Genomic DNA, 23590 nt, shown 5'->3' with positions numbered 1-23590 from the left:
GCATGGAACCAGAGTCTGTGTCTTATTGAAAATTAGATAAATTCTCCTCTTGCATGAAATTAAAAATATGACTTTAGTGGGTCAACTTATAAACTCTACAATAATAGGTTTAGTGATAAATGTCCAAGAAGACGAAGGAAGAGGGGTGTCCTTTGCATTGGGTACTATATTACTCTCCAAGAGCTACCTTAGCAAATTACCACAAACTGGGTATTCTCCGTTCTAGAAGCCAGAAGTCCAAAACTGAGGTGTCAGCAAGGACATGTTCTCTGTCCAGGCTCTGGGAGAGAATCCTTCCTAGACTCATTCAGCTTCTGCTGGCTCCAGGCATTCCTTGGCTTTTGGCTCCATAACTTCAGTCTCTGATTCTGTCTTCACATGGCATTTTCCTCTGTTTCTGTGTCTTCTCCTCTTCTGTCTCTTATAAGCACGTTTGGCAGTGGATTTAGGGCCCACGTGGATAATCCAAGGTGATCTCATTTGGGGATCCTTAATGATATCTGCAAGGACCCTTTTTCTTAAGGTCACATTCACAGGATCCAGGGTTGAGGAAGACAGTGCATCTTTGGGGGGGGCACATTCAACCCGCTACAGATACAGGTAATCTGCATAACATACTTCTAGAAGAGCTTTCTCTGAACAGGAGGCGCCCATTTGGCCCACCATGTTGCCATGTTGAGGAATAAGCAGCCCTGGTCTTACTCCTTTGCCCCCTGCAGGGCTGATTTTACTGAAGGGCACTTGGGCTAGACACATTCATTTCAGTTGCTAATTAGCAGTCAGAAGATCATATCCTGTCATTATCTTGTGTTGGCAGGGTCTCTTTCAGGACAGATGAAGAAAACTTCAAGTTTTCTCAGCTAATTTGCAGTGCTGTTTCCACACACAGGGAAGCTATGAAAGCCAAATATAAATCAGGCCTTGCATCTACAATATTTAAACAGTTTGAGGGGGGATGAGGGAGGCGATTCTTTACCCATGCCTTGAAACATTATCTGAGTAAAGGTGCTGAAGAGAATAGACTTAACTTCCTACTGTACAGCACAGGAAACTATACTCAATATTATGTAGTAACCTATAAGGGAAAAGAATCTGAAAAAGAATAGATATATGTATATGTATAACTGAATCGCTGTGCTTTACACCTGAAACTTACACAATATTGTAAATCAACTCTACTTGAATAAAAAAGTTAAGAAGTATATATATATATATACTAGTTTAGATTAAAAAAAAAACAAAAACTAACTTTCCTAGCCCCAGTGACCTTGACCTACATTCGACTCCAGCCACCTGCTCCCACAATGGCCCTCCCAGCCTCATTATCACCCAGAACTGTGCCATAGCTGAAATTGACGACTCTAAAATCCCTCCATCCATCATTCTACAGCCAGTGTTCCCACCTCCTCCCACCAGCGCAGCTGCTCACCAAGTTCATTTGCACCTCAGACTCACCATCCCCTGCCCATCTGGCATGGTTTCCTTCACCCCAGGCCTCCCGAACACCTCCTTCCCCTGTACACAATTCCCCCTCCCCTCCACGCTTACACCCCATCTGATGGGCAAAACGCCACCTTGGATCAATATCATAACTCACTCTCCCATGTTCAACACCGGAGCTGTTTCCTGCACCTCTAGCACCAGAGAAAATGAAATGATCCTGAGAGACGGTACAATTCTAAATCGTACTCTCTGACCTCAGCAGGTTCTACAGCAAAGCTCACCTGTCCTTTGATGCATCTTTCATTCCACTGGCCTGAAAGCCCCTACCAACCAGACTCCTTCACTTTGAGGAGATGCCTTCAGATCTCACTGAAGTGGAAACTCTGAGGGGACCACCTCCATTTACCACCATGACTACAAATACCCACCCGACGCTAACACTTCCCTGCATCGCCCTTCTTCCGGTCCACGCAGATCTCCCACTGAGGCTCTGGCTCCATCTGTTCCCATCTCCTCCATGCCCTTACTCCAGAAAATTTCTCTTTCTCATCTGTCTTTATACTTTACCCTCTCCCCCTGCTTACGGCTCCTTTCCCTCATTCTCTCCTTCACCTACTGAAATCTGACATCAGTATTCGGCACCAAAATTGCTCTTTCCTTGAACGGTAGAGACCACCTAATCGCAAACTTAGGGGACTATTATCCCTCTCGACCTTAATGGAAACATCACTGCAGTAGATATGGACTCCTACCTCAAAGTCTACTCCCTTAGATTCTGAGACACCAGTGTCTTCTAGTTTGCCTTGTATCTCTGTTATATGCAAATAAACATATATAATTTTATCACATCAGTAACCCACATTCATTGTAAAAAAATTTAATATACATAAGGAAGTAAGCCCACGCAGAAATAAATGCTATTAATATTTTGACTTAAGTCCTTCCATGCTATTTTATTGGATGGGTGGATGGATGGGTGGATGGATGGATGGACAGATGGATAGATGGAAAGATATAATTTTACATAAAATATAGCAATGGAATCAAAGTAAACTTCCATAAAGTTCTGTCCATGTCAAACTATGAATTCTAAATCTATGTTTTTATCCTAACCTCTCTGCTGAGCTTCAAACTCTTTTAGCTTTTATCCCTGCTAAACATCGTCAACTTGATCCCCCTTGAAGTTAACATCTAATCTCTCCCAGGAGCCACTTCCTGTCATCCTTCTCTTCTCCTTCTTCTCACATAAAGCTCCCTGTCCTGCCAATTTTATCTCCAAAATGTTCTTCACAATTCCCTGGACATACTGTAATACCCTCCCCTGTGTCCCTCCTCAGAACTATCCCTCACATGGCTGCAGGCTGATTTCTCTAAAATCCCAAAGCAAGCCCTTCCGCGGGTCCCCATTCTCTACAACTGAAAGGCTGAACTCGTTGGCATGGAGAATAAGACCTTCCAGGACCTCCCACTTCCTCTTTATTCGGCCTGATCTTGCCCCTTCTCCCTCTTTCTGCTCTAGTCATCGTGAATTTCTTGCTGTTCTAAGCATATTCCATTCTGTTTCCTGCCTCTTTCCTCATATGATTTTACTTTCTTGGAAAGCCCTTCCCTGCCTTCTGAAGCAGACTAATTTTCTACTCATTCTTCAAAGCTCACCTCAGTCATCACTTCCTCCAGGAAGCCTACCTAGATTTAATCCCTCCCAAGTCAGCTAAGTCTCCCTCCTCTGGGTTTTCACACCTCCCGTGCCCTCTTCTACTGCATGTGCTATATGGTAATGAAATGCTGCTTTGCTAGATCTCTCCCCCTTACCGAACTGTACATTCTTCAGAACGAACGTTTACCTTCATATCTTTGTACGCCCCTGGCACAGAGGAGGCACTCGGTAAATTTGTTGAGATTAAAAATGCATGAACACACGGTAATTTCTTTCACATTTAAAAACAAATCCAAGCTTCCTTTCATGTCACACCCTCCTCCACCTACCACTTTGATTCACAGCTCCCCTTTAAAGAAACATTCCTACAAAGAGTTATCTGTGCTTACTTTCTCTTCTCCCATTCTCTCCAGCCTTTCCTCCCCTTTCCCTCCATAGAAACAGCTGTCACCAGGGTTGCCAAACCCAGTGGGCAACTCTTGGACCTCCTATTATTTGATCTCAGAGGCACTTGACACAGTCAGTCTCTGCCTCATTCCTGAACACTTTCCACATCCCTTGGTTCCCATCCTAACTCATCCCCTGTTCCTGCCCAGTTGCCTTTGTTGTCAACTTCCAGATCCCTGGATGTTGCACAGTTTAGGGCTCAGCCCTTGGTCCACCGCTCCAGCTGCTCGTACTTCCTTGCTGATCTCATCCAACTTCATGGCTTCATGTAGCTCCATCCTCATGACCCCACATTAACATCTGCAGCCTGACCCTGTTCCTGGAAATCCTGACTGATTGGTAAAACTGCCCACTCAACAGCTCCACCTGGATATTTAGTAAGCATCACAAACTTAAAAGGTCTAAAAGAGAACTCTCAAGTTTCTCTTCCAAACCTTCTCTTCTGGTGTTTCCCATCTCATTAAATGGCACCACCATCTACACAATTGCTCTGGCCCAAGACCATGGACTGTCTTTGATGCCTCTCTTTTTCTCACATCTCCCATCCAATCCATCAGCAAATCCTCTTGGCTGTGTCATGAAGATACATCCCGAATCTGAGCTCATCACCTCCACCCCCACTACCCCAGTGTAATCTGCTATCACCTCCCACCTGGATTACTGCAGGAGCCTCTGAACTCCTGCAGGGTCTCCTGGGAGTGTCTGTTCCCACTCTTGCCAGCCTCACCTCTCTCCCTGCAGCCTCCAGAGTGATCATTCCCAACATCAATCAGTTCATCCCATCAGCCCTACAGGAGACCTCCAGTGGATTCCCATCACACTCAGAATACAATCCACACTCCTTCCCATGCCTGCCAAGCCCTGCATGACCTGTCTCCTGGGGAATGTCTCCAACCTCATGTTCTCCCATCTTCTCTTTCCCTCTCCGGTGTCCGGCCCCTTTGCCCTCTTTATTGTTATTCAAGCAAACCATATATGATCCCACCTCTGGCGTTGCTGTTGCCCCAGCTTGCAAGGCTCCTTCTCCTGGAAGCTCACTCCTTTTCTTCATTCAGATCAGACATCATCCCCTCAGAAAGGATGACACAGTCTGGTACATTTGGGAGGAATTATTCTTCCCTCCCATCCTTTTCCCAAGAGAGACCTAGAGCCCAAGTTCTAGGCGGGAGTCTAAAATGATGTTTGGTGGAGCCGGAAGGCACACTTAGAAATTAAGGGAGTGATGAAAACTGCTCAGATACGTGCAGAGTGGAGCACAAAGCCTGGAGCTTGTGACCTTCACTGCCTTCGAGGGCCCGGGACAGGCAGACGGTGCCCACGTGTCAGCAAGGAGACCATGACCACCTATTAGGATATCCTGCTCCCGAAGAGGGCGGTTTTGCCCCAGCCCCACCAGGGGACATTTGGCAATGTCTGGAGACAGTTTTGGTGATCGCAACTTTGGGGGGACGGGTGGTACTGGCGTCTGGTGGGCAGAGGCCGGGGGGTGGTGTGAAATGCCCTGCAGGGCACAGGACAGCAAATGTCAACTGTGCTACAGTTGAGGAACCGGCTCTGTTCTTCGGAGGACCGCAAAGACCTCTTAAAGGACCTTAACCCCGGCAAGTCCTGGTCCATTGCCAGGGAAGCAGTGATGGCGGAAGAGCCGGAAATGAGCAGGGATGGAAACCATGACTGCTGCAGGGAAAACCTTCTAGAACTCAGCTGTCAGTCTGCAGGAGGTAGGCCGTGCACAGGAGGGTGCCGTCCCAGAGTCATAGCTTGGGAGACAGGCCATTGTGACGGTGGTCTGGGGGCATTCAGGCCCGGGGGCAGTTTTAGCAGCCCTCTGGCTTCATTCAGTGACCAGCAAAATGCTTTTGAGCCTCTAGTATTTGCCAGTGCAGTGCTGGTTCTGAATGTGTTTGTGCTCCAGAAGATACCATGGTGTTTGGAAGAAGCCATCAAGGTCTGTAGACTGTGTGCCGGGTTTTGAGCAGACCTCAGTGTCCTGCCAGCTGTTCTTGTATCTGCCTCAGTCCCCCATCCCCTCACCGAAGGCAGCAGAGCCAAGCACATTGTCACCAAGCGTCCAGCTCTTTACAGCTCCCTAACACACTGTCTGATGCCCTTTCCAGGCAGGAAGGCCCGGAGATGGGGCCAGCTTTGGGTTCCTCAAAGCTGAAGCTGGTACAGGGAGTACCTCTGGTGCTTAGCGGTAATGCATGAAAAGATGCAGAAACCAAGAATCATACAGAGAGAGATTGATGGCTTACAGGTCAAGAAGAGCCTGAAAGGTCACCGGAACGAAAAGACACCATGAGACAATTATCAGGGGCACAAGTTTTATGCCAGGGGATCAAACTACCAGAAAGACCACAGCAGAACCTTTCAGACTTGAAATGTTGCCTGGGCACTGCAATGAGGGTGTTATCCCATTTTTATATCACTTTCATATAAAGGAATTAACTAGAAGCCTTTTTAAAGGGTTTTGTTGCACTATCCAAAATGTCTTTCCAGGGTACTGAGGTCGTTTTTTTGTTTAATGTTATTGAAGTATAGTTGATTTACAATGCTGTGTAATTAGGTCTTTTATTTTCTTCACTTGGCAAACCATCCTGCTTCCCCTTCCATAAATCTAACCTGTGAACAAGAAATCCCTCTCCCAAACTTCCTGGCTAAATTTTTTGCCATTACGCAAACTGCTTTTGTTTAAAGAATCAGTTGAAAAGTACACCGTGAAATTATTACATCCTACCTCCTGCTAAAACACGTTCCTACACAAAGGTTCATTAGAGAGATGGAAGAGGGAGAGAGAAAGGGAGAGAGAGACCTGCTAGTTCAGTTTCTGGGTGTGAAACATTCATCACATCCGCCCATACATTGACTCCGTGACCTCAAGTCTTCTCTGCAGTTTGGTCTTTCTGTCCATCTTTCGGGACAGAGACCTACTCTAGATATTGGAAATGTGAACAATTAATCTCATCGAACAAGCTTCAAATGATGTTTCAGGAATTTTCAGTAGGTTTGTACAGTTTTATCCACTGGAATCAAACCAGATGATAACTTTCGATTTAATTCAATTCAGCAAATCTGGATTGTGCCCTTGCCCGTAGCCAGGCACAGCGATACAGGAGTGCTGTCTGTAAGCAAAGCAGAAGTTTGCAGTTCTGCAACAGCAGGAAAGTGCAGCCTAATCCACCGGTCAAGTCCACATTCTCATCCTTTGATCAGGTCTGGATGTGTAGCCCTAGGATCCTCAGCCTGGAAAAGGGATCAGGCATGCCAGTCTCTGGATAAACACCCAGGTAGACTGACCTCCACTAGTCCCTGGGCAAAGCCTTTCAGCATCTTGGCAGTTGCCCTATAGAGTAGGTACCATTATGATCCCATTGTGCAGATGAGTAAACTGAAGCCCAGGGATGGTAAGCAGCTTGCCCAAAGTCACACAGATCAGAAGAGTTAAACCGAAGCAGCCTGACGTCAGAGCTTGCAACGTGGTCCTCTCCACTATACTGCTTTTCTGGGATCATTAGCAAACAACCCAAAGAGTAATGAATCAACAAACAGTAACCCTCTCAAGGGGAGAGTCAAGTCTTTGCTGGGCCTTTTAAACCAGGTGGGAAGATGAGCTGGAAATATGTGAAACTCTGTTGCCTTTGAACGCTCACTGCAATGTGCAAAACCCAGATGGAAGTGAGATAAACCCTTGCCAGTAACATCGGTTGCTTTCAGATTTCCTGCAGTAATCTCCCTCAGCATCATTAGAAAGCTCAGAGTGGCTGCAGTTGCTTTTATCAGAGGCAACTCAAGTTAATCTCCCAGATGTCTGCTGACATGTTGATGAGGATGCTTGAAGAGTGACATCTGCCCATTTCAGAGGTTCTCCCACGGCCCCAGAGTTGACTGGCTGTATGCTGTCCCCCTCCAATACCTGTGAGCAGATGCGTAAAGATGAAGACCACTTAGGTTTCCATCAGAGCGGGAAGGGCCAAACCAAGCAGAGAACATTCAGAAAATGAAGTACTTTGAAGTCTATTTAAATTGCATGATGAAAACCTATGTTTGCAGATATGTGAGGGTCTCTGGGCTGTGCTGTGGTGTGAAAACAGGAGGTTTCAGAGGAGCAGGAGTGGCAAGGCGACCCCATTCACATAGGCATGTGTGTGCTCACAGCTGATGTTCGGGGGGAAGACCCACCAGGGTCAGGAACGTTGCCTCGGGAGATGGGGTTGATGCACTTTTGTTTGATGTTGTCTATGTTGCTTACGTTTTTCTTTACACTAAAAAATACCCAATTCTGCTACTTTTCTTTGGTAAGAGGGTCAAGGTTGGTGATACCAAAACACAAAAACTTGCAACGTATTGAAAACCAAGGATTTGAGAAGAATTTAGTCCAAGGGATGTTTCTATAAACCACAGGGTGGGGACTTCCTGGTGGTCCAGTGGTTAAGACTTCACCTTCCAATGCAGGGGATGCGGGTTTTATCCCTGGTCAGGGAGCTAGGATCCCACGTGCCTCGCTCACAGCCAAAAACCAAAATAAAATGGAAACAATATTGTAACAAATTCAATAAAGACTTTAAAAATGGTCCACATCAAGGGCTTCCCTAGTGGCAAGTGGTTAAGAATCTGCCTGCCAATGCAGGGGACACGGGTTCGAGCCCTGGTCTGGGAAGATCCCACATGCCGTGGAGCAACTAAGCCCGTGAGCCACAGCTACTGAGCCTGCGCGTCTGGAGCCTGTGCTCCACAACGGAAGAGGCCGCGACGGTAAGAGGTCCACGCACCACGATGAAGAGTGGCCCCCGCTCGCCACAACTAGAGAAAGCCCTCGCACAGAAACGAAGACCCAACACAGCCAAAAATAAATAAATAAATAAATTTATTTTAAAAAAAAAAAGGTAAATATTGTATTAAAAAAAAAATGGTCGACATCAAAAAGAAAATCTTAAAAAAAAAAAAACGCAAGGTGGGTGGGGCTAGGCTGAGAAATCTGTGAGCTGTCCACGTTCCTCCCCTGAAGGAAGACAGACCAGGCCTTCTCACGAGACCCGTATCTGACTGACTCTCAATAGAGAGGATTTTTTTTTTCCTATTAAATATGGGGTTGTTTGTATTTTGATATACGAACATCTTTTTGTGATGTCTTAGGTCCAAATGGGTTTCTGTGGAATCATCTCTTATCAGTAAATAAATAGAAAAAAAATGGCTCATGTGTTTTTTAAAAGTCAGTAACACATCTTAAGGTGACGGCCAATCAAAATCTCCTGGGGAGTTTTCATATTACACACAAGAGGGAGCCAGAAGGAAACTCTGTCTTCCCCCCCCCAACTTAAGGATTACTGGTGGAGAGGAAGGCCTCATTCCTGACCCCTCAGGGTGTCATATTCTTCAGGTGGTTGGGATGGAGGAAAGGTTGAGACCCAACCTCTAGTACCAGGGGGAGGGTCCCAGGTGGGACCCGGCCTGGTGTAGCTGGCACGTGGATTTAGACATGACTGGGACATGCGGTCGGGGGACACACCTTATCTCCTCGTGTCCTCCACGTTGTGTGCACGTTTATCTGCTGATTTACCTGGTAGCCGAGGCCTCTCCGGTGAAGAGAAGTTGCATGGTGCCTATCATTGGAATCAGATCCTGTGGGCATGTCCCACGTGCTTGCAAAGGACGGCATGGGGCAACAGAAGGCACATTGCAAGCAGGGAATCTGGGGTCCTCAGAAACAGTACAGCCCAAGAGAAGCAGAAGAATGGCCCAACAGGTGACCAGCAGCGCTGAGGTTCAGATGTGAATGCGTGGGGATAGATGTCCCCTAAGCCCACCCTGGCTTTGCTAGCCAAGGGATGAAAGGGCAGTGGAGTGAACTTCCAAAGCAGGCCCATGAAACCCTCGGGGCCCCAGCAACTCTGCTGTGAGGCCCCTCTAACCAGAGCAGGTCAACACAGAGCAGCTGTTTCCCTACCAGCCAAATAGAAGTGAGCACAGGCCACTCAGAAGAGCACATCTTGAGCAGCAGCCTGGGGGCAGTGGCACCAGAACCTGCAACACGGTAACCATCCCTGGGGATGTGCTGAGATCAGTATGGCTTCAGGAATGGCAGCCCAGAAAAAAGAAGGAACAGCGCCACACCCAGGAGCAGGGCTGGCCTGCAGCATCATATGAGACCCCTCGAGGGTCCCCTGAATAGAAGGGGTACCTAAGGTCCTGCACGTTCACACGGAGGGGGCGGAGGCGGGCTCGCAAACAGGAGACCCTGGGGCCTGGATAGTAAAGTAACAAATGCCCACTGTGGGCAGGGGAGGAGAAGTCCACTTCTTCTGTAGACACTCACTTTCATTGATCCTTAGAACTCTTTATTTGTGCCAGATAACTTAGGTCAAAACATAAACTGTTTTTGTTTTGTTTTGCTTAAATTATCTGGATAGTTTCTCCAGTGATCAATCCAGAGGCTAAAGAAAAGGACTTTCTTTCCATCTCCTAACTCCTACACATTTCCAACCAATGCTGACAACAAGCACAGTCAATTTCCTAGCAAGCAGTTGTTCAAGCTGGGTGAGATAAATAAAGGAGGTGTACAAGCCCTGGAAGATGTTTTCTTGTGAGATTGTCAGGGCAATTCATCAGCTGGGAAAGGCTTTCCATGCCCATCTCTGCCTTTTAAGCTGTTGTTTGGATTTGAATTGTACAGTCCCTGTATTATGCTCTGTACTAACACATCCCAGATCATAGCTCATCTCTCTGGAATAGATTTTACTGTACGTGCTGGACTGGCTATGAGCCATCCTGTCTGTGTTTATATAAAGCCAAACCACATTATCATGGATTGCTTGCCCAGCTATGAAAAAATATCAAGGGTCTACCAGTTGCCCACATCAGCCTGTGAAGCCAATATAATTTTGTCTTTAGAAATTCCATCTTATGCCTGACCCCATTCAAAGCAAATAAGCAATTCTCAGTGGGTGGTCTGCGTTGCAGTCCCATGTGCTGAAAACAACCCCATCTGCCACCCTCCATCTGATCCCAGCCCCTGGTGGAAAGGCAAGCCACGGTGATCCTAGCTTCAAAGTGCTGAGCAAGACACCAGACTCCGAGATCTCCTCCCCAGACCCTGCTTTCCTGACCACTCAGGATTGGGGCAGGGTGGACATCCAACATGAGTTGGGGCAATCACGGAATCATGCTGGAAATTTGGACCTAGGTCAGTGAAAGTCAAGTTGGTCTCTCTAGGGGCTTGAACTCCAGGCTGAAAAACATGAGCAGCGTTGGCAGTGAGAGAGAAGAAAGGAGCAGACATGCACAGAGAGGAGCTAAGGGGAGACATTGGATGAGGGAGGGTGAAGTCACCCCAGTACCTGACGCTCAACTGCATTCCTGACCCTCCATTTCTTGAAACACTGCCAGGACCTTACAATGAATTCCCCCTTTGGCTTAAACTAGTTGAAGGTTACTTGACTCAAAATATTCCTAATTAGCACAAGGAGGTATTGGAAGCCAACATAAAATAATAATAGCTATCACTTGAAGAGTGCATTTTTCCAGAAGAAGAAATGAAGAATAGGTGGTTAAGTCCTGGCACGAGGTCACACACCAGGCAGCCTGGCCCCTGGACCAGAGGATTAACCTCACTACTGTCCAGCTTCTCAAAATGGACACAAAGGAAAAGGCTTGGTCTGGCTTCTGGCAGATATGGGTCAGTTACCCTACTGTACCACTTGCCCGGGGCTAATTCTTGACCCTAGATTTCTTGTGAAATGAAGATAGCCGTCGTCATCAAATAGAGTTGTAGCAAGGATCAACGAGATAACGTAATATGTGTTGGCCCAATAGGCATTCCATAAACGTTATTTCTAATCTGTTTCCCATGTTTCACTTGTAATGAGTTACAGTGACTACAAGTGATGGAGCATTGTGAAGGGTGGTGGTAACCAGCATCCTGTATTTTTATTGTCAGATATGACGCTGATATGAATGTTCTTCATTATGTAAGGAAGTATTCTTCTATTCCTGGTTTACTACAAAGATTTCTTCAGAAATTGACAGTGGATTTTTTTTTTCTTGGTCCCCTTTTACCCCATTTTTTTAAAATTTTTATTTTATATTGGAGTACAGTTGACTTACAATGTTGTGTTAGTTTCAGATATACAGCAAAGTGATTCATATATATATATATAAATATATATATAAATATATATATAAACACACACACATATATATATATAATCTTTTTCAAATTCTTTTCCTATATAGGTTATCACAGGGTATTGAGTAGAGTTCTCTGGGCTATACTCTAGGACCTTGTTGATTATCTATTTTATATATACTAGTGTGTATATGTTAATCCCAACCTCCTCATTTATCCCTCCCCACCACCTTTCCCCTTTGGTAACCATAAGTTTGTTTTCTAAGTCTGTGAGTCTATTTATGTTTCGTAAATAAGTTCATTTGTATCATTTTTTTAGATTTCACATATAAGTGATATCATAGACGGTGAATATTTTCAAGTAACTTTTCAGCTTCTAACCAAAAAAAAAAAGAAAAGCTATATGATTTTTGTCTCTTGACATCGTTATTAATTGTAATAATAGAATGCCTGATAGTCAATTGTCCTTAGTTTCCTAAAATCAGACATCCTTAATCATCTGGCATTATTCAGGGAATGGACTGGTACTTTCTCTTGTGTTTTATTTGTGACGTTTTTAATGTATAAGTGAGATGTCTTTAGTTTCCTTTCCTTTACTCTTTTCCAAATTCCATTTTGTGGTTATGGTAGCTCATAATGATGAAGTAAGAAGTTTTCTACCCTTTTCTGGTTTCTGGAGCTATTTAAATAGTAGGGGTGTTTTCTGTCCATATATGGAGTGTCCCAGCATCAATTTTGAATATAGTCCTTTTTCCTCAAAGTTTTCTAGTTTATACTGTGGTCATTTGTCTGTTTAAGTTCTTCTTCTTGAATAGATTTGAATAATGTGTATTTTGCTGGAGAATTTACAATTTATTGAGATAGTCCCTTTTTTAACATTGAGCTGAAAATAGTATTGTCATGTAATATTTTTATCTATTCCATTTCTGCAGACACTACTGCCTGCTGAGATTACCATTTCTCTTTACTAGGCCTTTCAGGGCCACCTCTAAGTGAGGGAGGTTCTTGGCAGGCACCTCCGTGTTGACGTTTGCTCTGTTGCCACTGTGGGTGGTCTCGCCGTCTCCACCACGTGGCCACAGCCCCACATCATGTTAGGAACATCAGTTGTGATGCCTCAGAATCCTTTAGAGTGGGTAAGCCTGCATGGAGTACGCAGGATTGTGGCCGCCATGTTGGGGACCCGTTAGTTATTGGGGTATCAGGAAAGACCACTGGGGGATGCAGCACCGATGGTGTACCCCGGCCTCAAGGACTGTAAGATGTTCAGCTGTTCCATGAGCCTCCCCATCCACGGTGCCCCTTTAGCACCTTTACTAACATTCTACTCGCCTCTGGTCTCCCCGGAGTCAATAATATTTACGTGTTATTTCACGCAAAAAGAATCAACTCCTTCCAAAATGGCAATTTGAAGTGCTGCTTATGATTACACTTATTACAGGATCTGATCATCTATTCATTTAAACCATTTTTATAGCAGTTACAGAGTACAGAGCCTTTTGAGTCTAAAAAGAGCCTCATGAAAGGTCATGGCTTAGTTGGAAATTCCAACTGGGAGGATCTGAGAAGAGTCACAGCTAAGTCTATGCTTAGGTGAAAATCTAGTTAGATAGGAAGAGAAAGGAGAGACCCCAATCATGGAGGTAGGTACCAGGAATGAGCAGAACACAGGGTGAGGGAACCAGCGAGCTAGACCAGGCAGACGGGAAACTGGTTTAGGAGCAGGGCAACAATGGGACCAAGCTCTCGGGAGCCGTAGCACACAGCTAGGCAGATCACCAGCAAAACTGCCAGGAAGCAGTTTGCCCCAACAAGGTTTTAAATCAGTGAAGGCCCTTACATCTGGAGGTGACCAGGTCTATGTGATCAGTTCCTCCCAGCAGAGACCTTGTTCTTCTTGTGTGACGATGTAGGCTCCACTTACCGCTTACCACAGTGGGATTCTACGTACTTCTCCCCATTGACCATGAGCACAACCGCCATATGTGGTTCATACTCAAGTCCCCCACCTCCCAGCGTAGGGTCAGGCACACATTAGACCTTCAGGTGGCATGGTCCAGAAAACTTTCCATATCCTTAGATTCAGATCCTCAGGTTCATTGCTGACTGTTTGCACTATTTACAATAGCCAGGACATGGAAGCAACCTAAGTGTCCATTGACAGATGAATGGATAAAGAAGATGTGGCACATATATACAATGGAATATTACTCAGCCATAAAAAGAAATGAAACTGAGTTATTTGTAGTGAGGTGGATGGAGCTAGAGTCTGTCATACAGAGTGAAGTCAGAAAGAGAAAAACAAATACAGTATGCTAACACATATATATGGAATCTAAAAAAAAAAAAAAAGGTTCTGAAGAACCCAGGGGCAGGACAGGAATAAAGACACAGATGTAGAGAATGGACTTGAGGACATGGGGAGGGGGATGGGTAAGATGAGACGAAGTGAGAGAGTGTCACTGACATATATACACTACCAAATGTAAAATAGATAGCTAGTGGGAAGCAGCCGCATAGCACAGGGAGATCAGCTCGGTGCTTTGTGACCACCTAGAGGGGTGGGATAGGGAGGGTGGGAGGGAGATGCAGAGGGAGGGGATATGGGGATATATGTATACGTATAGCTGATTCACTTTGTTATACAGCAGCAACTAACACAACAATGTAAAGCAATTATACTCCAAAAAAGATGTTAAAAAAAAAAATGTGTGCAAAGAAAAAAATAAATAAATAATTTTTTTAAAATGCTGACTGTTTGTCTAGGGTCCCAGAATTCCCCTCCACCAGCTCTTTTCATCACTTAGGTCCTTATACTCTCAGGTCTGAGAAAAGGATTCCAGCAAAATGATTCTATTTGGGTACTTGGGGGAGAGGAGGGTTCCTTAGTACATACCAAGTTCATAGCCATTGTTTATGGTAAAGAATAAGAAGAATGGGTGCCTCCATTGTGTCATCAATTGGCAGAATTTTCAAGAGGCTTAAGATGAGTACTATGAAGAAACACATCAGATAACACTACAAATGAAAATATTTAACAGTGTAATTTCCCACCTGCCCTTCAGTTGCTCTGCCTTGTCTGTGTTCCAGGTTCAGGTTTAGTGGTCGAATCCTAGGCCTGGCTCTGATCCATCAGTACCTTCTGGACGCTTTCTTCACAAGGCCCTTCTATAAGGCACTCCTGAGACTGTAAGTGTCCACCCGGCCCTGCCTGTGGGACCAGAGGCACTGGCCTCTCTGGCACCTCTGACCCTTTTGTCCCTGTTTTTCCCTAATCATTCCTGTTAGGTTTATGGTGATTTACTTTTCTGAGTGCTTAGATATCACATAAACCTTTTAGTCCAATAAAAATGCATTTGGAGATTTTATGTAAGCATAAGAGAACATCATGTAACAGATATAAATCAGTTTATATAAATATAGTAACATTACAAGCATTGCATGAAACTACCAAGTAGAATTGATCTGTCCTTGTATGTAAGTCATTATGCTGTGCGCCTTAAACTTATACAGTGCTGTATGTCAATTATATCTCAATAAAACTGGAAGAAGAAAAAGGAAAAAAAGAAGAATTGATCTGTCTATAATTTGGTTGTTTTCAAATGATACTCTTCTCTAACAGCCATGGAGAGTCCCTGAGTCAATAATTGTTTTGTGTTTATTATTGTAAACATTTTAAAATTTCCCTTTCCAAAAAAAACTACTGAATGAACTAAAAAGATTCATCAGTATATTCAAAAGTATCCAATTGTTAGAATACGTCTGTGTCACTTTAGCCAGGAGTGACATAACCACATTTTGGCATGAGGTCTGGGCAGCTGTTTGTTGAAACAATCCGTTTACCTTTCTCCCTTTGAATATACCCAGGCCCTGTGATTTGAGTGACCTGGAATATCTGGATGAGGAATTCCACCAGAGCTTGCAATGGATGAAAGACAACAACATCACAGACATCCTCGACCTCACATTCACGGTTAATGAAGAAGTTTTTGGCCAGGTTTGTGAGATGTGGGTCTTGGAAAAGACATTTTGGTTTTTACTGTGGAAAATTCACATACCATGAAATTTACCATCTTAACCATGTTGAAGGTCGAAGCTGTACCCATTAGACAATAGCTCCCCATTTCTCCCCTCCCCAGTCCCTGGCAACCATTCTGCTTTTTCTTTCTCTGAATTTAGCTACTCTGAGTACCTCATATAAGTGGAATCATACAGTGTTTGTCTTTTCACGACCAGTTTATTTCACTTGGCGTAATATCTTCAAGGTTCATCCATGTTATAGCATGTGACAGGATTGCCTCCTTTTTTAGGGCTGAATAATATTCCATAGTATGTAAATACCATATTTTGTTTAGCCATTCGTATGTTGATGGACACTTAGGTGGTTTCCACCTTTTGGGTAGTGTGGATAATGCTGGTATCAACACAGGTGTACAAATATCTGTTCAAGTCCCTGCTTTCAATTCTTTTAGATATATATACCCAGAAGAGGGATTGCTGGATCACATAGTAATAGGATTTTGTGTTTAAAAACAAGAACTGTCATTCATTTAAGATATAATTCTTTGAGGACTATTCCCTTTATTAAAGGTACCCATGTCTTCTTTTTCTTGTTTTGACATGGATCTAGTTTATAGAGTTTTTTGAAAATCACATGTGATAATGGATCAGAAAGCATTTTTGTAAAGTGTGCAATACATCTGTGAGGTATTTCTCTTATCTGTGCAACTACAATAATACTTCTTTTTATCACTAGCATCCAGATATTTACTTCTCCAAAATGCATATACTTCAGTACTATTTAATAAGATAAGCTTCCCATTTCTTTTTCTACCAGTGTTTATATAACATTGAATTTTCTGGGTTACAGTTTTATCAGACCAACCACAGCCTGAGCAGATTTAGCAATTAAGGTTTTGAGAATATCATTTACGAGAGGTTCCATGACGTGTGTAATTTGTAATGGGGTGTTGTGAGAATTAAGCTGGTTTACTTTATAAGTACGTTGCGTGACTGTGGACAGCGTGCTGAGAGTTACCCACTGAACCTTGCAGACCTCCCATCACCCACAGCTCAATCAAGCATCTTGGACAGGTCCTGGAAAATGTCACTGTTCTGGTGCATTGCCTGTGTGTAAAACATACCTCTGAAGAATATTCTCTTCTATATTTAACAAAAAATTATTTCTTCTTACAACTATATGTTGTAAATATGTTCAAGAATATACGATTCACTTAACTGTCTTCCTGTATACCAGAGGAACGTGTAAAATACACTATTCCTCTGCATGACTACTTTTTAGCCCATCCTTTACATTTGCCCTATAGTAGAGGGTAAATTTGTAAAATAAACACAATTATTTAGCAAAATATATTAAGACAAATGGGAACCCAACTTAAAAAAACTTAAGTTAGATCCCAAACCTAACGCGTTATGCTAAAATAAATTCCACGTGGGTGAAAAAGCTGAATGTTTAAAAAAACAACAAAAAGATGAAAATGAAAGGATTTTTCTTTTTAATCTTGCAGTAAGGAATGCTGCTATAGATGTGACACAGACTTTCAAAGTCATAAAGGAAAAGATTGATACAGTCAACTAAAATTACTTTTTTAATACCGCATGGCAAAAATACAACATAAAGTAAAAATGGCATATTTACTACATTGTAATGCATAAAACAAACAAAAGGCTATTTCTTTCAATATAGGAAGAGATTCTGCAGATCGGTAAGAAATGATGGACAGCACAGTAGAAAATTAGCAAAGAATATAAGTAGATAGTTCCCAGGGAAGGAAATACTCACCCTCATTCACTATTTTTTAAAATGCAAATTAAAGCATTGTGAAATACCATTTTCCCTCATGAGAATGTCAAGAATCAGAAAGCTTAGCAGTATTCTATTCTGGAGATGGTGTAGAGAAACAGGCACTCTATACAGGAGTGTAGGTGGGAGTAAGCAGAAGTTTGCTTCATCCTCTATGAAAGGCACCTTTGTGATATCTATCCTCATTCTAAATGCACCTGCCTTTGACTCAGCATCCACGTCTAGAAATTTGCCCTACAGACATATTCACATCCAATTGAAATGACTAATGGATTCGGATCTTCATTGCAGCGTTGTTGATCATTGCCAAAGATCCGAACCAATCTAAATGTTCCGCCGTAGAGCATTGGTGAAATAAATGATGATTCACTCACACAGTGGAATAGTGGGCTAGTGGGATGTGTGGTCTGACACCCCAGCCCATCCATTTACATATAAATCATAAACAAGAAACCGGGTAGTATAACAACAACAAAGAAAGAATAAGACAGGTCTAAATTGGTATGAAACAATGGTCAAGGTGTATTTTTAATTGAAAAAGTATGATGATGAACAGTGTGTATAATATGCTACCGTTTATGGGAAAAGAGATGATCTATATGTATTCCCTAGTGTATACATGATACATGTATACATCCCTAGTGTATACATTCCCCTCCCCTGGAAGGGAGGGAAGGGTGATTTTCTCCAAGTAGGGAGATTGTATGGCTAGGAGATGAGGTGGGAGAGAAACTTGCTTTTCATTGTATGGCCATTCATAGCACTTAAATTTTATTCCATGGACGCAGGAAGAAATCAAGTAAACTACAAATGACTAAATACATAAATTAGAGGGAAAAAAATAACGTTGAAAATAAAAAGAGCAATTCTTCATGTGTATATAGCGTAGGAATTGAACAACTCAGAGAAAGTTCAAAGTGTTCCCAGCGATAAAAATAAGGATGTGTTATAGATCTAGAATAATATCTATCTGTTTAAAGCTTAAACGATCCTGTTTCTTTTCAAATGAGGTCACCAAGAACGATGATTTTGGTTTTAGAAAATCGAGTCTCAGCCCTTCTTTTGGCAAGTTATGGAGTGAAGAGCAGACAGACAGATGCAGCTGAAAGTCACCATAGGCTTTTCCTGGGCGTGTTAGTTAAGATTAGGTTCAGCTGCTAATGAAGAAACCCAATGACCCTGCGGAAACTAACAGTATATTTTTCTCGCACATAAAAGTGTGGAGGCAGGCAACCCAAGGCTGCGGTCCCTACGATGGCCACCTGCACTCATGACCTAGATGCATACGGTGCCCCAACCATCACGTCCGTGTCTGAAGTAGCAGGACAAAGGGGCACAGCCCCTCCCTTTAAGGAGGCCCCCTGAAAGTGCCATCCAACACCCCCGCTTATACCTTATTGGCCAGAATTTGATTACATCACACACTTAGTGTCAGGAAATAGTCTTTAACTGGGCAGCTAAAATCCAGAGGCTCCAAAGAATATGGGTCTTGGGTGGCAATTATTATGTTATAATTGGCAAGTATTTCATATTTACCCTAGTCACCCAAGTGATAGAAGAAAATGTAATCAACATACTTCTGTGAACTGTTTTGTTTAGGTACCTTGTCCATGAGTGCCAAATATATACATATATTTTTTAATCAATAGCTAAGTACAGTTATGCCTCATTTTTCTTACAGCATTGAGCAGCAAGGTGAACCCCTTAAGCAAATTTAAGATAACTGATGCTTACCCCCTTCAAACACCAACACTTTTTGATAAAAATGTCTAATATGTTATGTGCCTTCTTGCCTTTCAAAACAATAAAGCACAGATCATCACTTTTCTTGTTAGCTTGTCCTAACAAACATGCATCTTCATACTACGTGGCGACATCAATCTCTGTTTCCTTTCTCAAGGTCAGGCTGTCACTCTTCAGCCACTCTTATACCTGGCTGCAAAACTATCCTCCCACCCTCCACTGTTTTCCTGCCAATGATCTGCTGTGGTTGGGGAAGAATTTGGCTGTTAAGAATTTGATCTAATTGGGATTTGGGGCAATCAAGTATGTGACTATAGGATAAGGACATTCCAGTCCATTTAGGGACAGCCAGGGGCCTTTTTCTTTTATTTCCATTAAGCCTCTTGAGTTAAAGAAACACATTTCCTCTTTATAAAACAAAAATGCTTCTAAGGTACTGAAGTGTCTGCTTAGAACAACCAGAACCTTTCTAGTAACTTCCAGGAAAGGAAAAAGAACCAAGAAGGTAATGGTGCCAAATGCTTGTGAAGAGGACTTTTTGCAAAGAGTTCATCCTCCTAAAATCGATCTGTCTCACTGCAAGATGAGCTGAGTCAACAAGCATCATGATCTCTGTTTCCCCACAAGGTAACGGAGAGGGAGTTAAAATCTGGAGGAGCCAACACCCAAGTGACAGAAAAGAACAAGAAAGAGTACATCGAGAGGATGGTGAGGTGGCGGGTGGAGCGCGGAGTGGTGCAACAGACCGAGGCCCTGGTCCGGGGCTTCTACGAGGTGAGACCCAGGCCCGGCAGGCAGGCCAGGCCTTCACCCCCGACACAGCTTGTTAGGAGAAGGGAGAGGAAGAGCAAGGCAGGAAGAGGGCTCAGCTCTACTCACCAGCGTGCAAAGAGGACCTCCTGGGGTTAGAGGGTGAGGGGTCAGAGTTCTCTGGGAAACCCAGCTCTTGTGGTCTCACGAAACTGGCATTGGTGTGGCCCTGCTGTGTCACCTGTGAAAATACATGGCACCTCCTGCCAAGACACGGGCGTGTTGCATCTCCTTTCACTCGGTGAAATAAAAATGAGTGAAATGAAGGCACTGGAGGGCATTGTCCACTCTCGCTTGATTTTTATTTTCTTACACAGGCAGACCTCGGAGATACTACAGGTTTAGTTCCAGACCATGGCAATAAAGCCAGTGTCACAATAAAGCGAGTCACATGAATTGTTTGGTTTCCTAGTGCTTATAAGAGTTATGTTTACACTATACTGTAGTCTATTAAGTGTACAATAGCATTATGTCTAGAGAAAACAATGTACATAACTTATTGAAAAAATACTTTATTACTGAAAACACTAACCATCATCTGATGATGCAGGGTTGCCACAAACCTTCAATTTGTAAAAAACGCAGTATCTGTAGAATGCAATAAAGCAAAACACAATAAAAGGAGACATGCTCCTCGGGTCACTTTGTGCCACGTGATCCATGCTGAGATGGTAAATCAGGAGGATAGTGACTTATTAGGGGATTGTATGAAATCACGTGTGTGAAACTTTTGAAAATTATAAAGCACTATGAAATTTAAAGAATCTTTCATTCAATTAAAAAAAGTTTTTTAAAAAAAGCATCAGAGACCAATAGTCATCAAAAAAAAAAAAAAAAAAGGACACTGACGACTGCTAGCCTTCGTGTGCACCAAAAATTGACATGGTTAAACTTCTGCAATTTAGAAACAAGGGTTTGGGTGTTGGAAGGTTTTCTTTGCTGCTGTGATGGAGAACAGCGTGGGTGACCGGCTGGTCCACTGGTTTGATTAGAGGAGGTACCCACTGCAGGTGTTCAGTCGTACCTGATACATTTGGCAACAAGATGTAAAGCCGGAGCACGGGACCCAGATCAAGCAGATCTTCCCAGATCTTTGAAGGAAGAAGGCAGGAAGTAAGGGGAGAAAGGAAGGAAAAGACAGTCATTTTAATATATAATGTCCATTCCTAGGCAATAAGTCCTAGTTTTATGTAGAGGAGAGGATCCCTTTTAAGTGAAGTGATAACACTAATAGCTCTTGAATCACTTCACAGTGACTTGGACTTTTTGCCTTCAAAAGGCAATGTTATTTGGAAACTTAAATGTGACTATGGAAGGTCAAGTCAGGCTTATTCATAACATCCTTCCGAGAGGGTGTATCATAGTAGTGAAAAGCAGCAGACCTTTTTGGAGTTCCCAGCTCATGAAGGGGTTATGTTTCAAAACGTTCATGATTTTGAACTTAAACATGATAGCACATTGGGGGGAAAAAGTTGTAAACAATGGTCAGCCTCCCAGCTTAACCCACGGAAATAATAATGAATGTAACCTCTCAAGGAGGTTGAGCCTGGAGGCTGAGGCCTAATGTGGATTTCAGGTGGTGGACTCGAGGCTGGTCTCCGTGTTCGATGCCAGGGAGTTGGAGCTGGTGATCGCGGGCACGGCGGAGATCGACCTGGCCGACTGGCGGAACAACGCTGAGTACCGGGGAGGTGAGCGAGCGGGGCTTGTTGACGGATCAGCTCTCGCAGACACAGTCCGTCACTTCTTAACAAATGTTATTGAAGTGAAACTGACATAACATGAAATTGATCATTTTAAAGGGACCAACGTGGTGGCATTTTCTGCACTCACAATGTGGTGCAACCATCACCTCTAGCTAATTCCAAAACGTTTTCCTCATTCTCAAAGGAAACCCTGGACCCATGAAGCAGTTGCTCCCCCTTCCTCCCCCATCCTCCCACCCCAGCAAACCTCAGTGTGCATTCTGTCTCTGTGGATGTACCAGTGCTGGATATTTCATGTAAATAGAATGATACTGTATCATGTGGCCTTTTTCTGGCTTCTTTCACTTAGTAAGGTTTGTTCACGTTGTAGTATGATTCACTACTGCATTCCCTTTTATGGCTGAATAATATTCATATATATATTCCATATGTAGTGATAATATAAATATAAAATAATATCACTTTTTGAAGGTTACAAAAAACTTGGCCTTACTTCAGTACATGTGCAAAGTAAGCTCTGGTCCATGCCTTCCGCCAGCTTCCAACCTAGACTTTCCTTGGGGTGACAGTAATCCCTGCTGGTCGTCTCTGGCATAACTCGGTGGAGATGCGTTCTGGAGAATGCCAGCGTCCACAGGCCATCTCCAGAGAGGGGTCATTTGCTGGCAGGAAAGCGTGTCCTGCTCCCGGTAGAAGTGAAGCCCTCTTCACATCAACCCTGGTTTGCTGCAACACGGTTCTAACTGTCATCTCTCCAAATCTGATGTCTAACCCCTCCCAGCTATTCACCTTCACGCTGCCAAACCAGCCTTCCTGAAACATTTATTTTGATCAGGCCATTTCCCGCCCCACAAAACAAGCAAGCTCCTTATTACTTAGAGACCTCTGAATGTTTTTTAAGCTGAAAATCCTTTCTTCATGTAAAATATTACAGAGAAACCCCTATCAATATAATAGAGGGTGAACAAGGGGCCCATCATCTAAGCCTCCTTTGTCTCCCCGGTATACTCAGCCGTGTAGGAGGAAACCTCTGTGGGACCACTGGGCCCCTCCTGGTTTGGTAGGAAAGCCACCAAGCTAAGGTGTCAAGTCACAATGTCTCTGCCTAGCTATTAAGGCCTCTGAGCCCCCAGCAAGGTCCCTTCAGTCCTCAGCAGAACCCCCTCTGTGCTGGTCTAGTCAGCTCGCTGTTCCCTACATATTGATTCCTCATTCTTATCATTCTCTATTTCCCCTCCTGCATTCACACAAACCCTTCACATGCTGAACTCACACCTCCCTTCCCTTATGAAGCTTTCCTTCTTTCTGCCCAAGTCCACATAGATTTCTGCATCATTGAGTGTTTTGTGCATTTGAAGTCAGTGGGGAATCATTTACCTCATCATAAGTGATTGCTCCAAGCTTGGCTTCCTTACTGTCCTGTGAGAGGCCCCATACTACTTCCGTGGGCCCAACTCTTTGTGGCCCAGGGCTGATCGGGGGGCAGCGGCTCCAAGGGCACTTGGAGAGCCCGGCATCTTCCGTTGACCAAGTTTGACATTCACCTCCAGCCTTTCTTAAGTCCTAGACGCTCCACAGTACGTGGTTCCCAAGAGCTAAGACATCAGAACAAAGACAATACCAGGAAATATCGTATTTGTAGAGAGCTTTGTCTCTTCGGAACCCCAAAGATCTCTACCGAACCTCGTCACTCCTTGTCTACATTTATATCAGGCAGGAAAAGGACTCCTGGGGTCCCAGTTGTTTAAATAGAAAGCAAACATCTCTGAGGACATCCCTCACAACATACAGCCTTTTTATAAAGTGCTTATTTTCTAAATAGGCTTTTGTTCTTAAAT

General features: G+C 43.7%; 1 protein-coding gene across 3 annotated transcripts in view; it reads left to right on the top strand.

Moving 5' to 3' along the window:
• The window catches only part of HECW1 (HECT, C2 and WW domain containing E3 ubiquitin protein ligase 1), a 475998-nt gene that overhangs the window by 442242 nt on the left and 10166 nt on the right, over window positions 1-23590 (top strand). For all 3 annotated transcript variants that reach the window (XM_082473396.1, XM_082473395.1, XM_082473397.1), the window contains 4 exons: window positions 14760-14858; window positions 15537-15666; window positions 19864-20010; window positions 21623-21737. In XM_082473396.1, coding sequence (XP_082329522.1) covers window positions 14760-14858; window positions 15537-15666; window positions 19864-20010; window positions 21623-21737 — 491 coding nt within the window. The remainder of the gene's footprint in view (window positions 1-14759; window positions 14859-15536; window positions 15667-19863; window positions 20011-21622; window positions 21738-23590) is intronic.

The sequence above is a fragment of the Balaenoptera physalus genome (genome assembly GCF_965194825.1).
Source record: "Balaenoptera physalus genome assembly, chromosome: 8".
Lineage (NCBI taxonomy): Eukaryota > Metazoa > Chordata > Mammalia > Artiodactyla > Balaenopteridae > Balaenoptera > Balaenoptera physalus.
The sequence above is the reverse complement of the archived record's forward strand: the minus strand, read 5'-3'. Positions and strand labels throughout refer to the sequence as shown.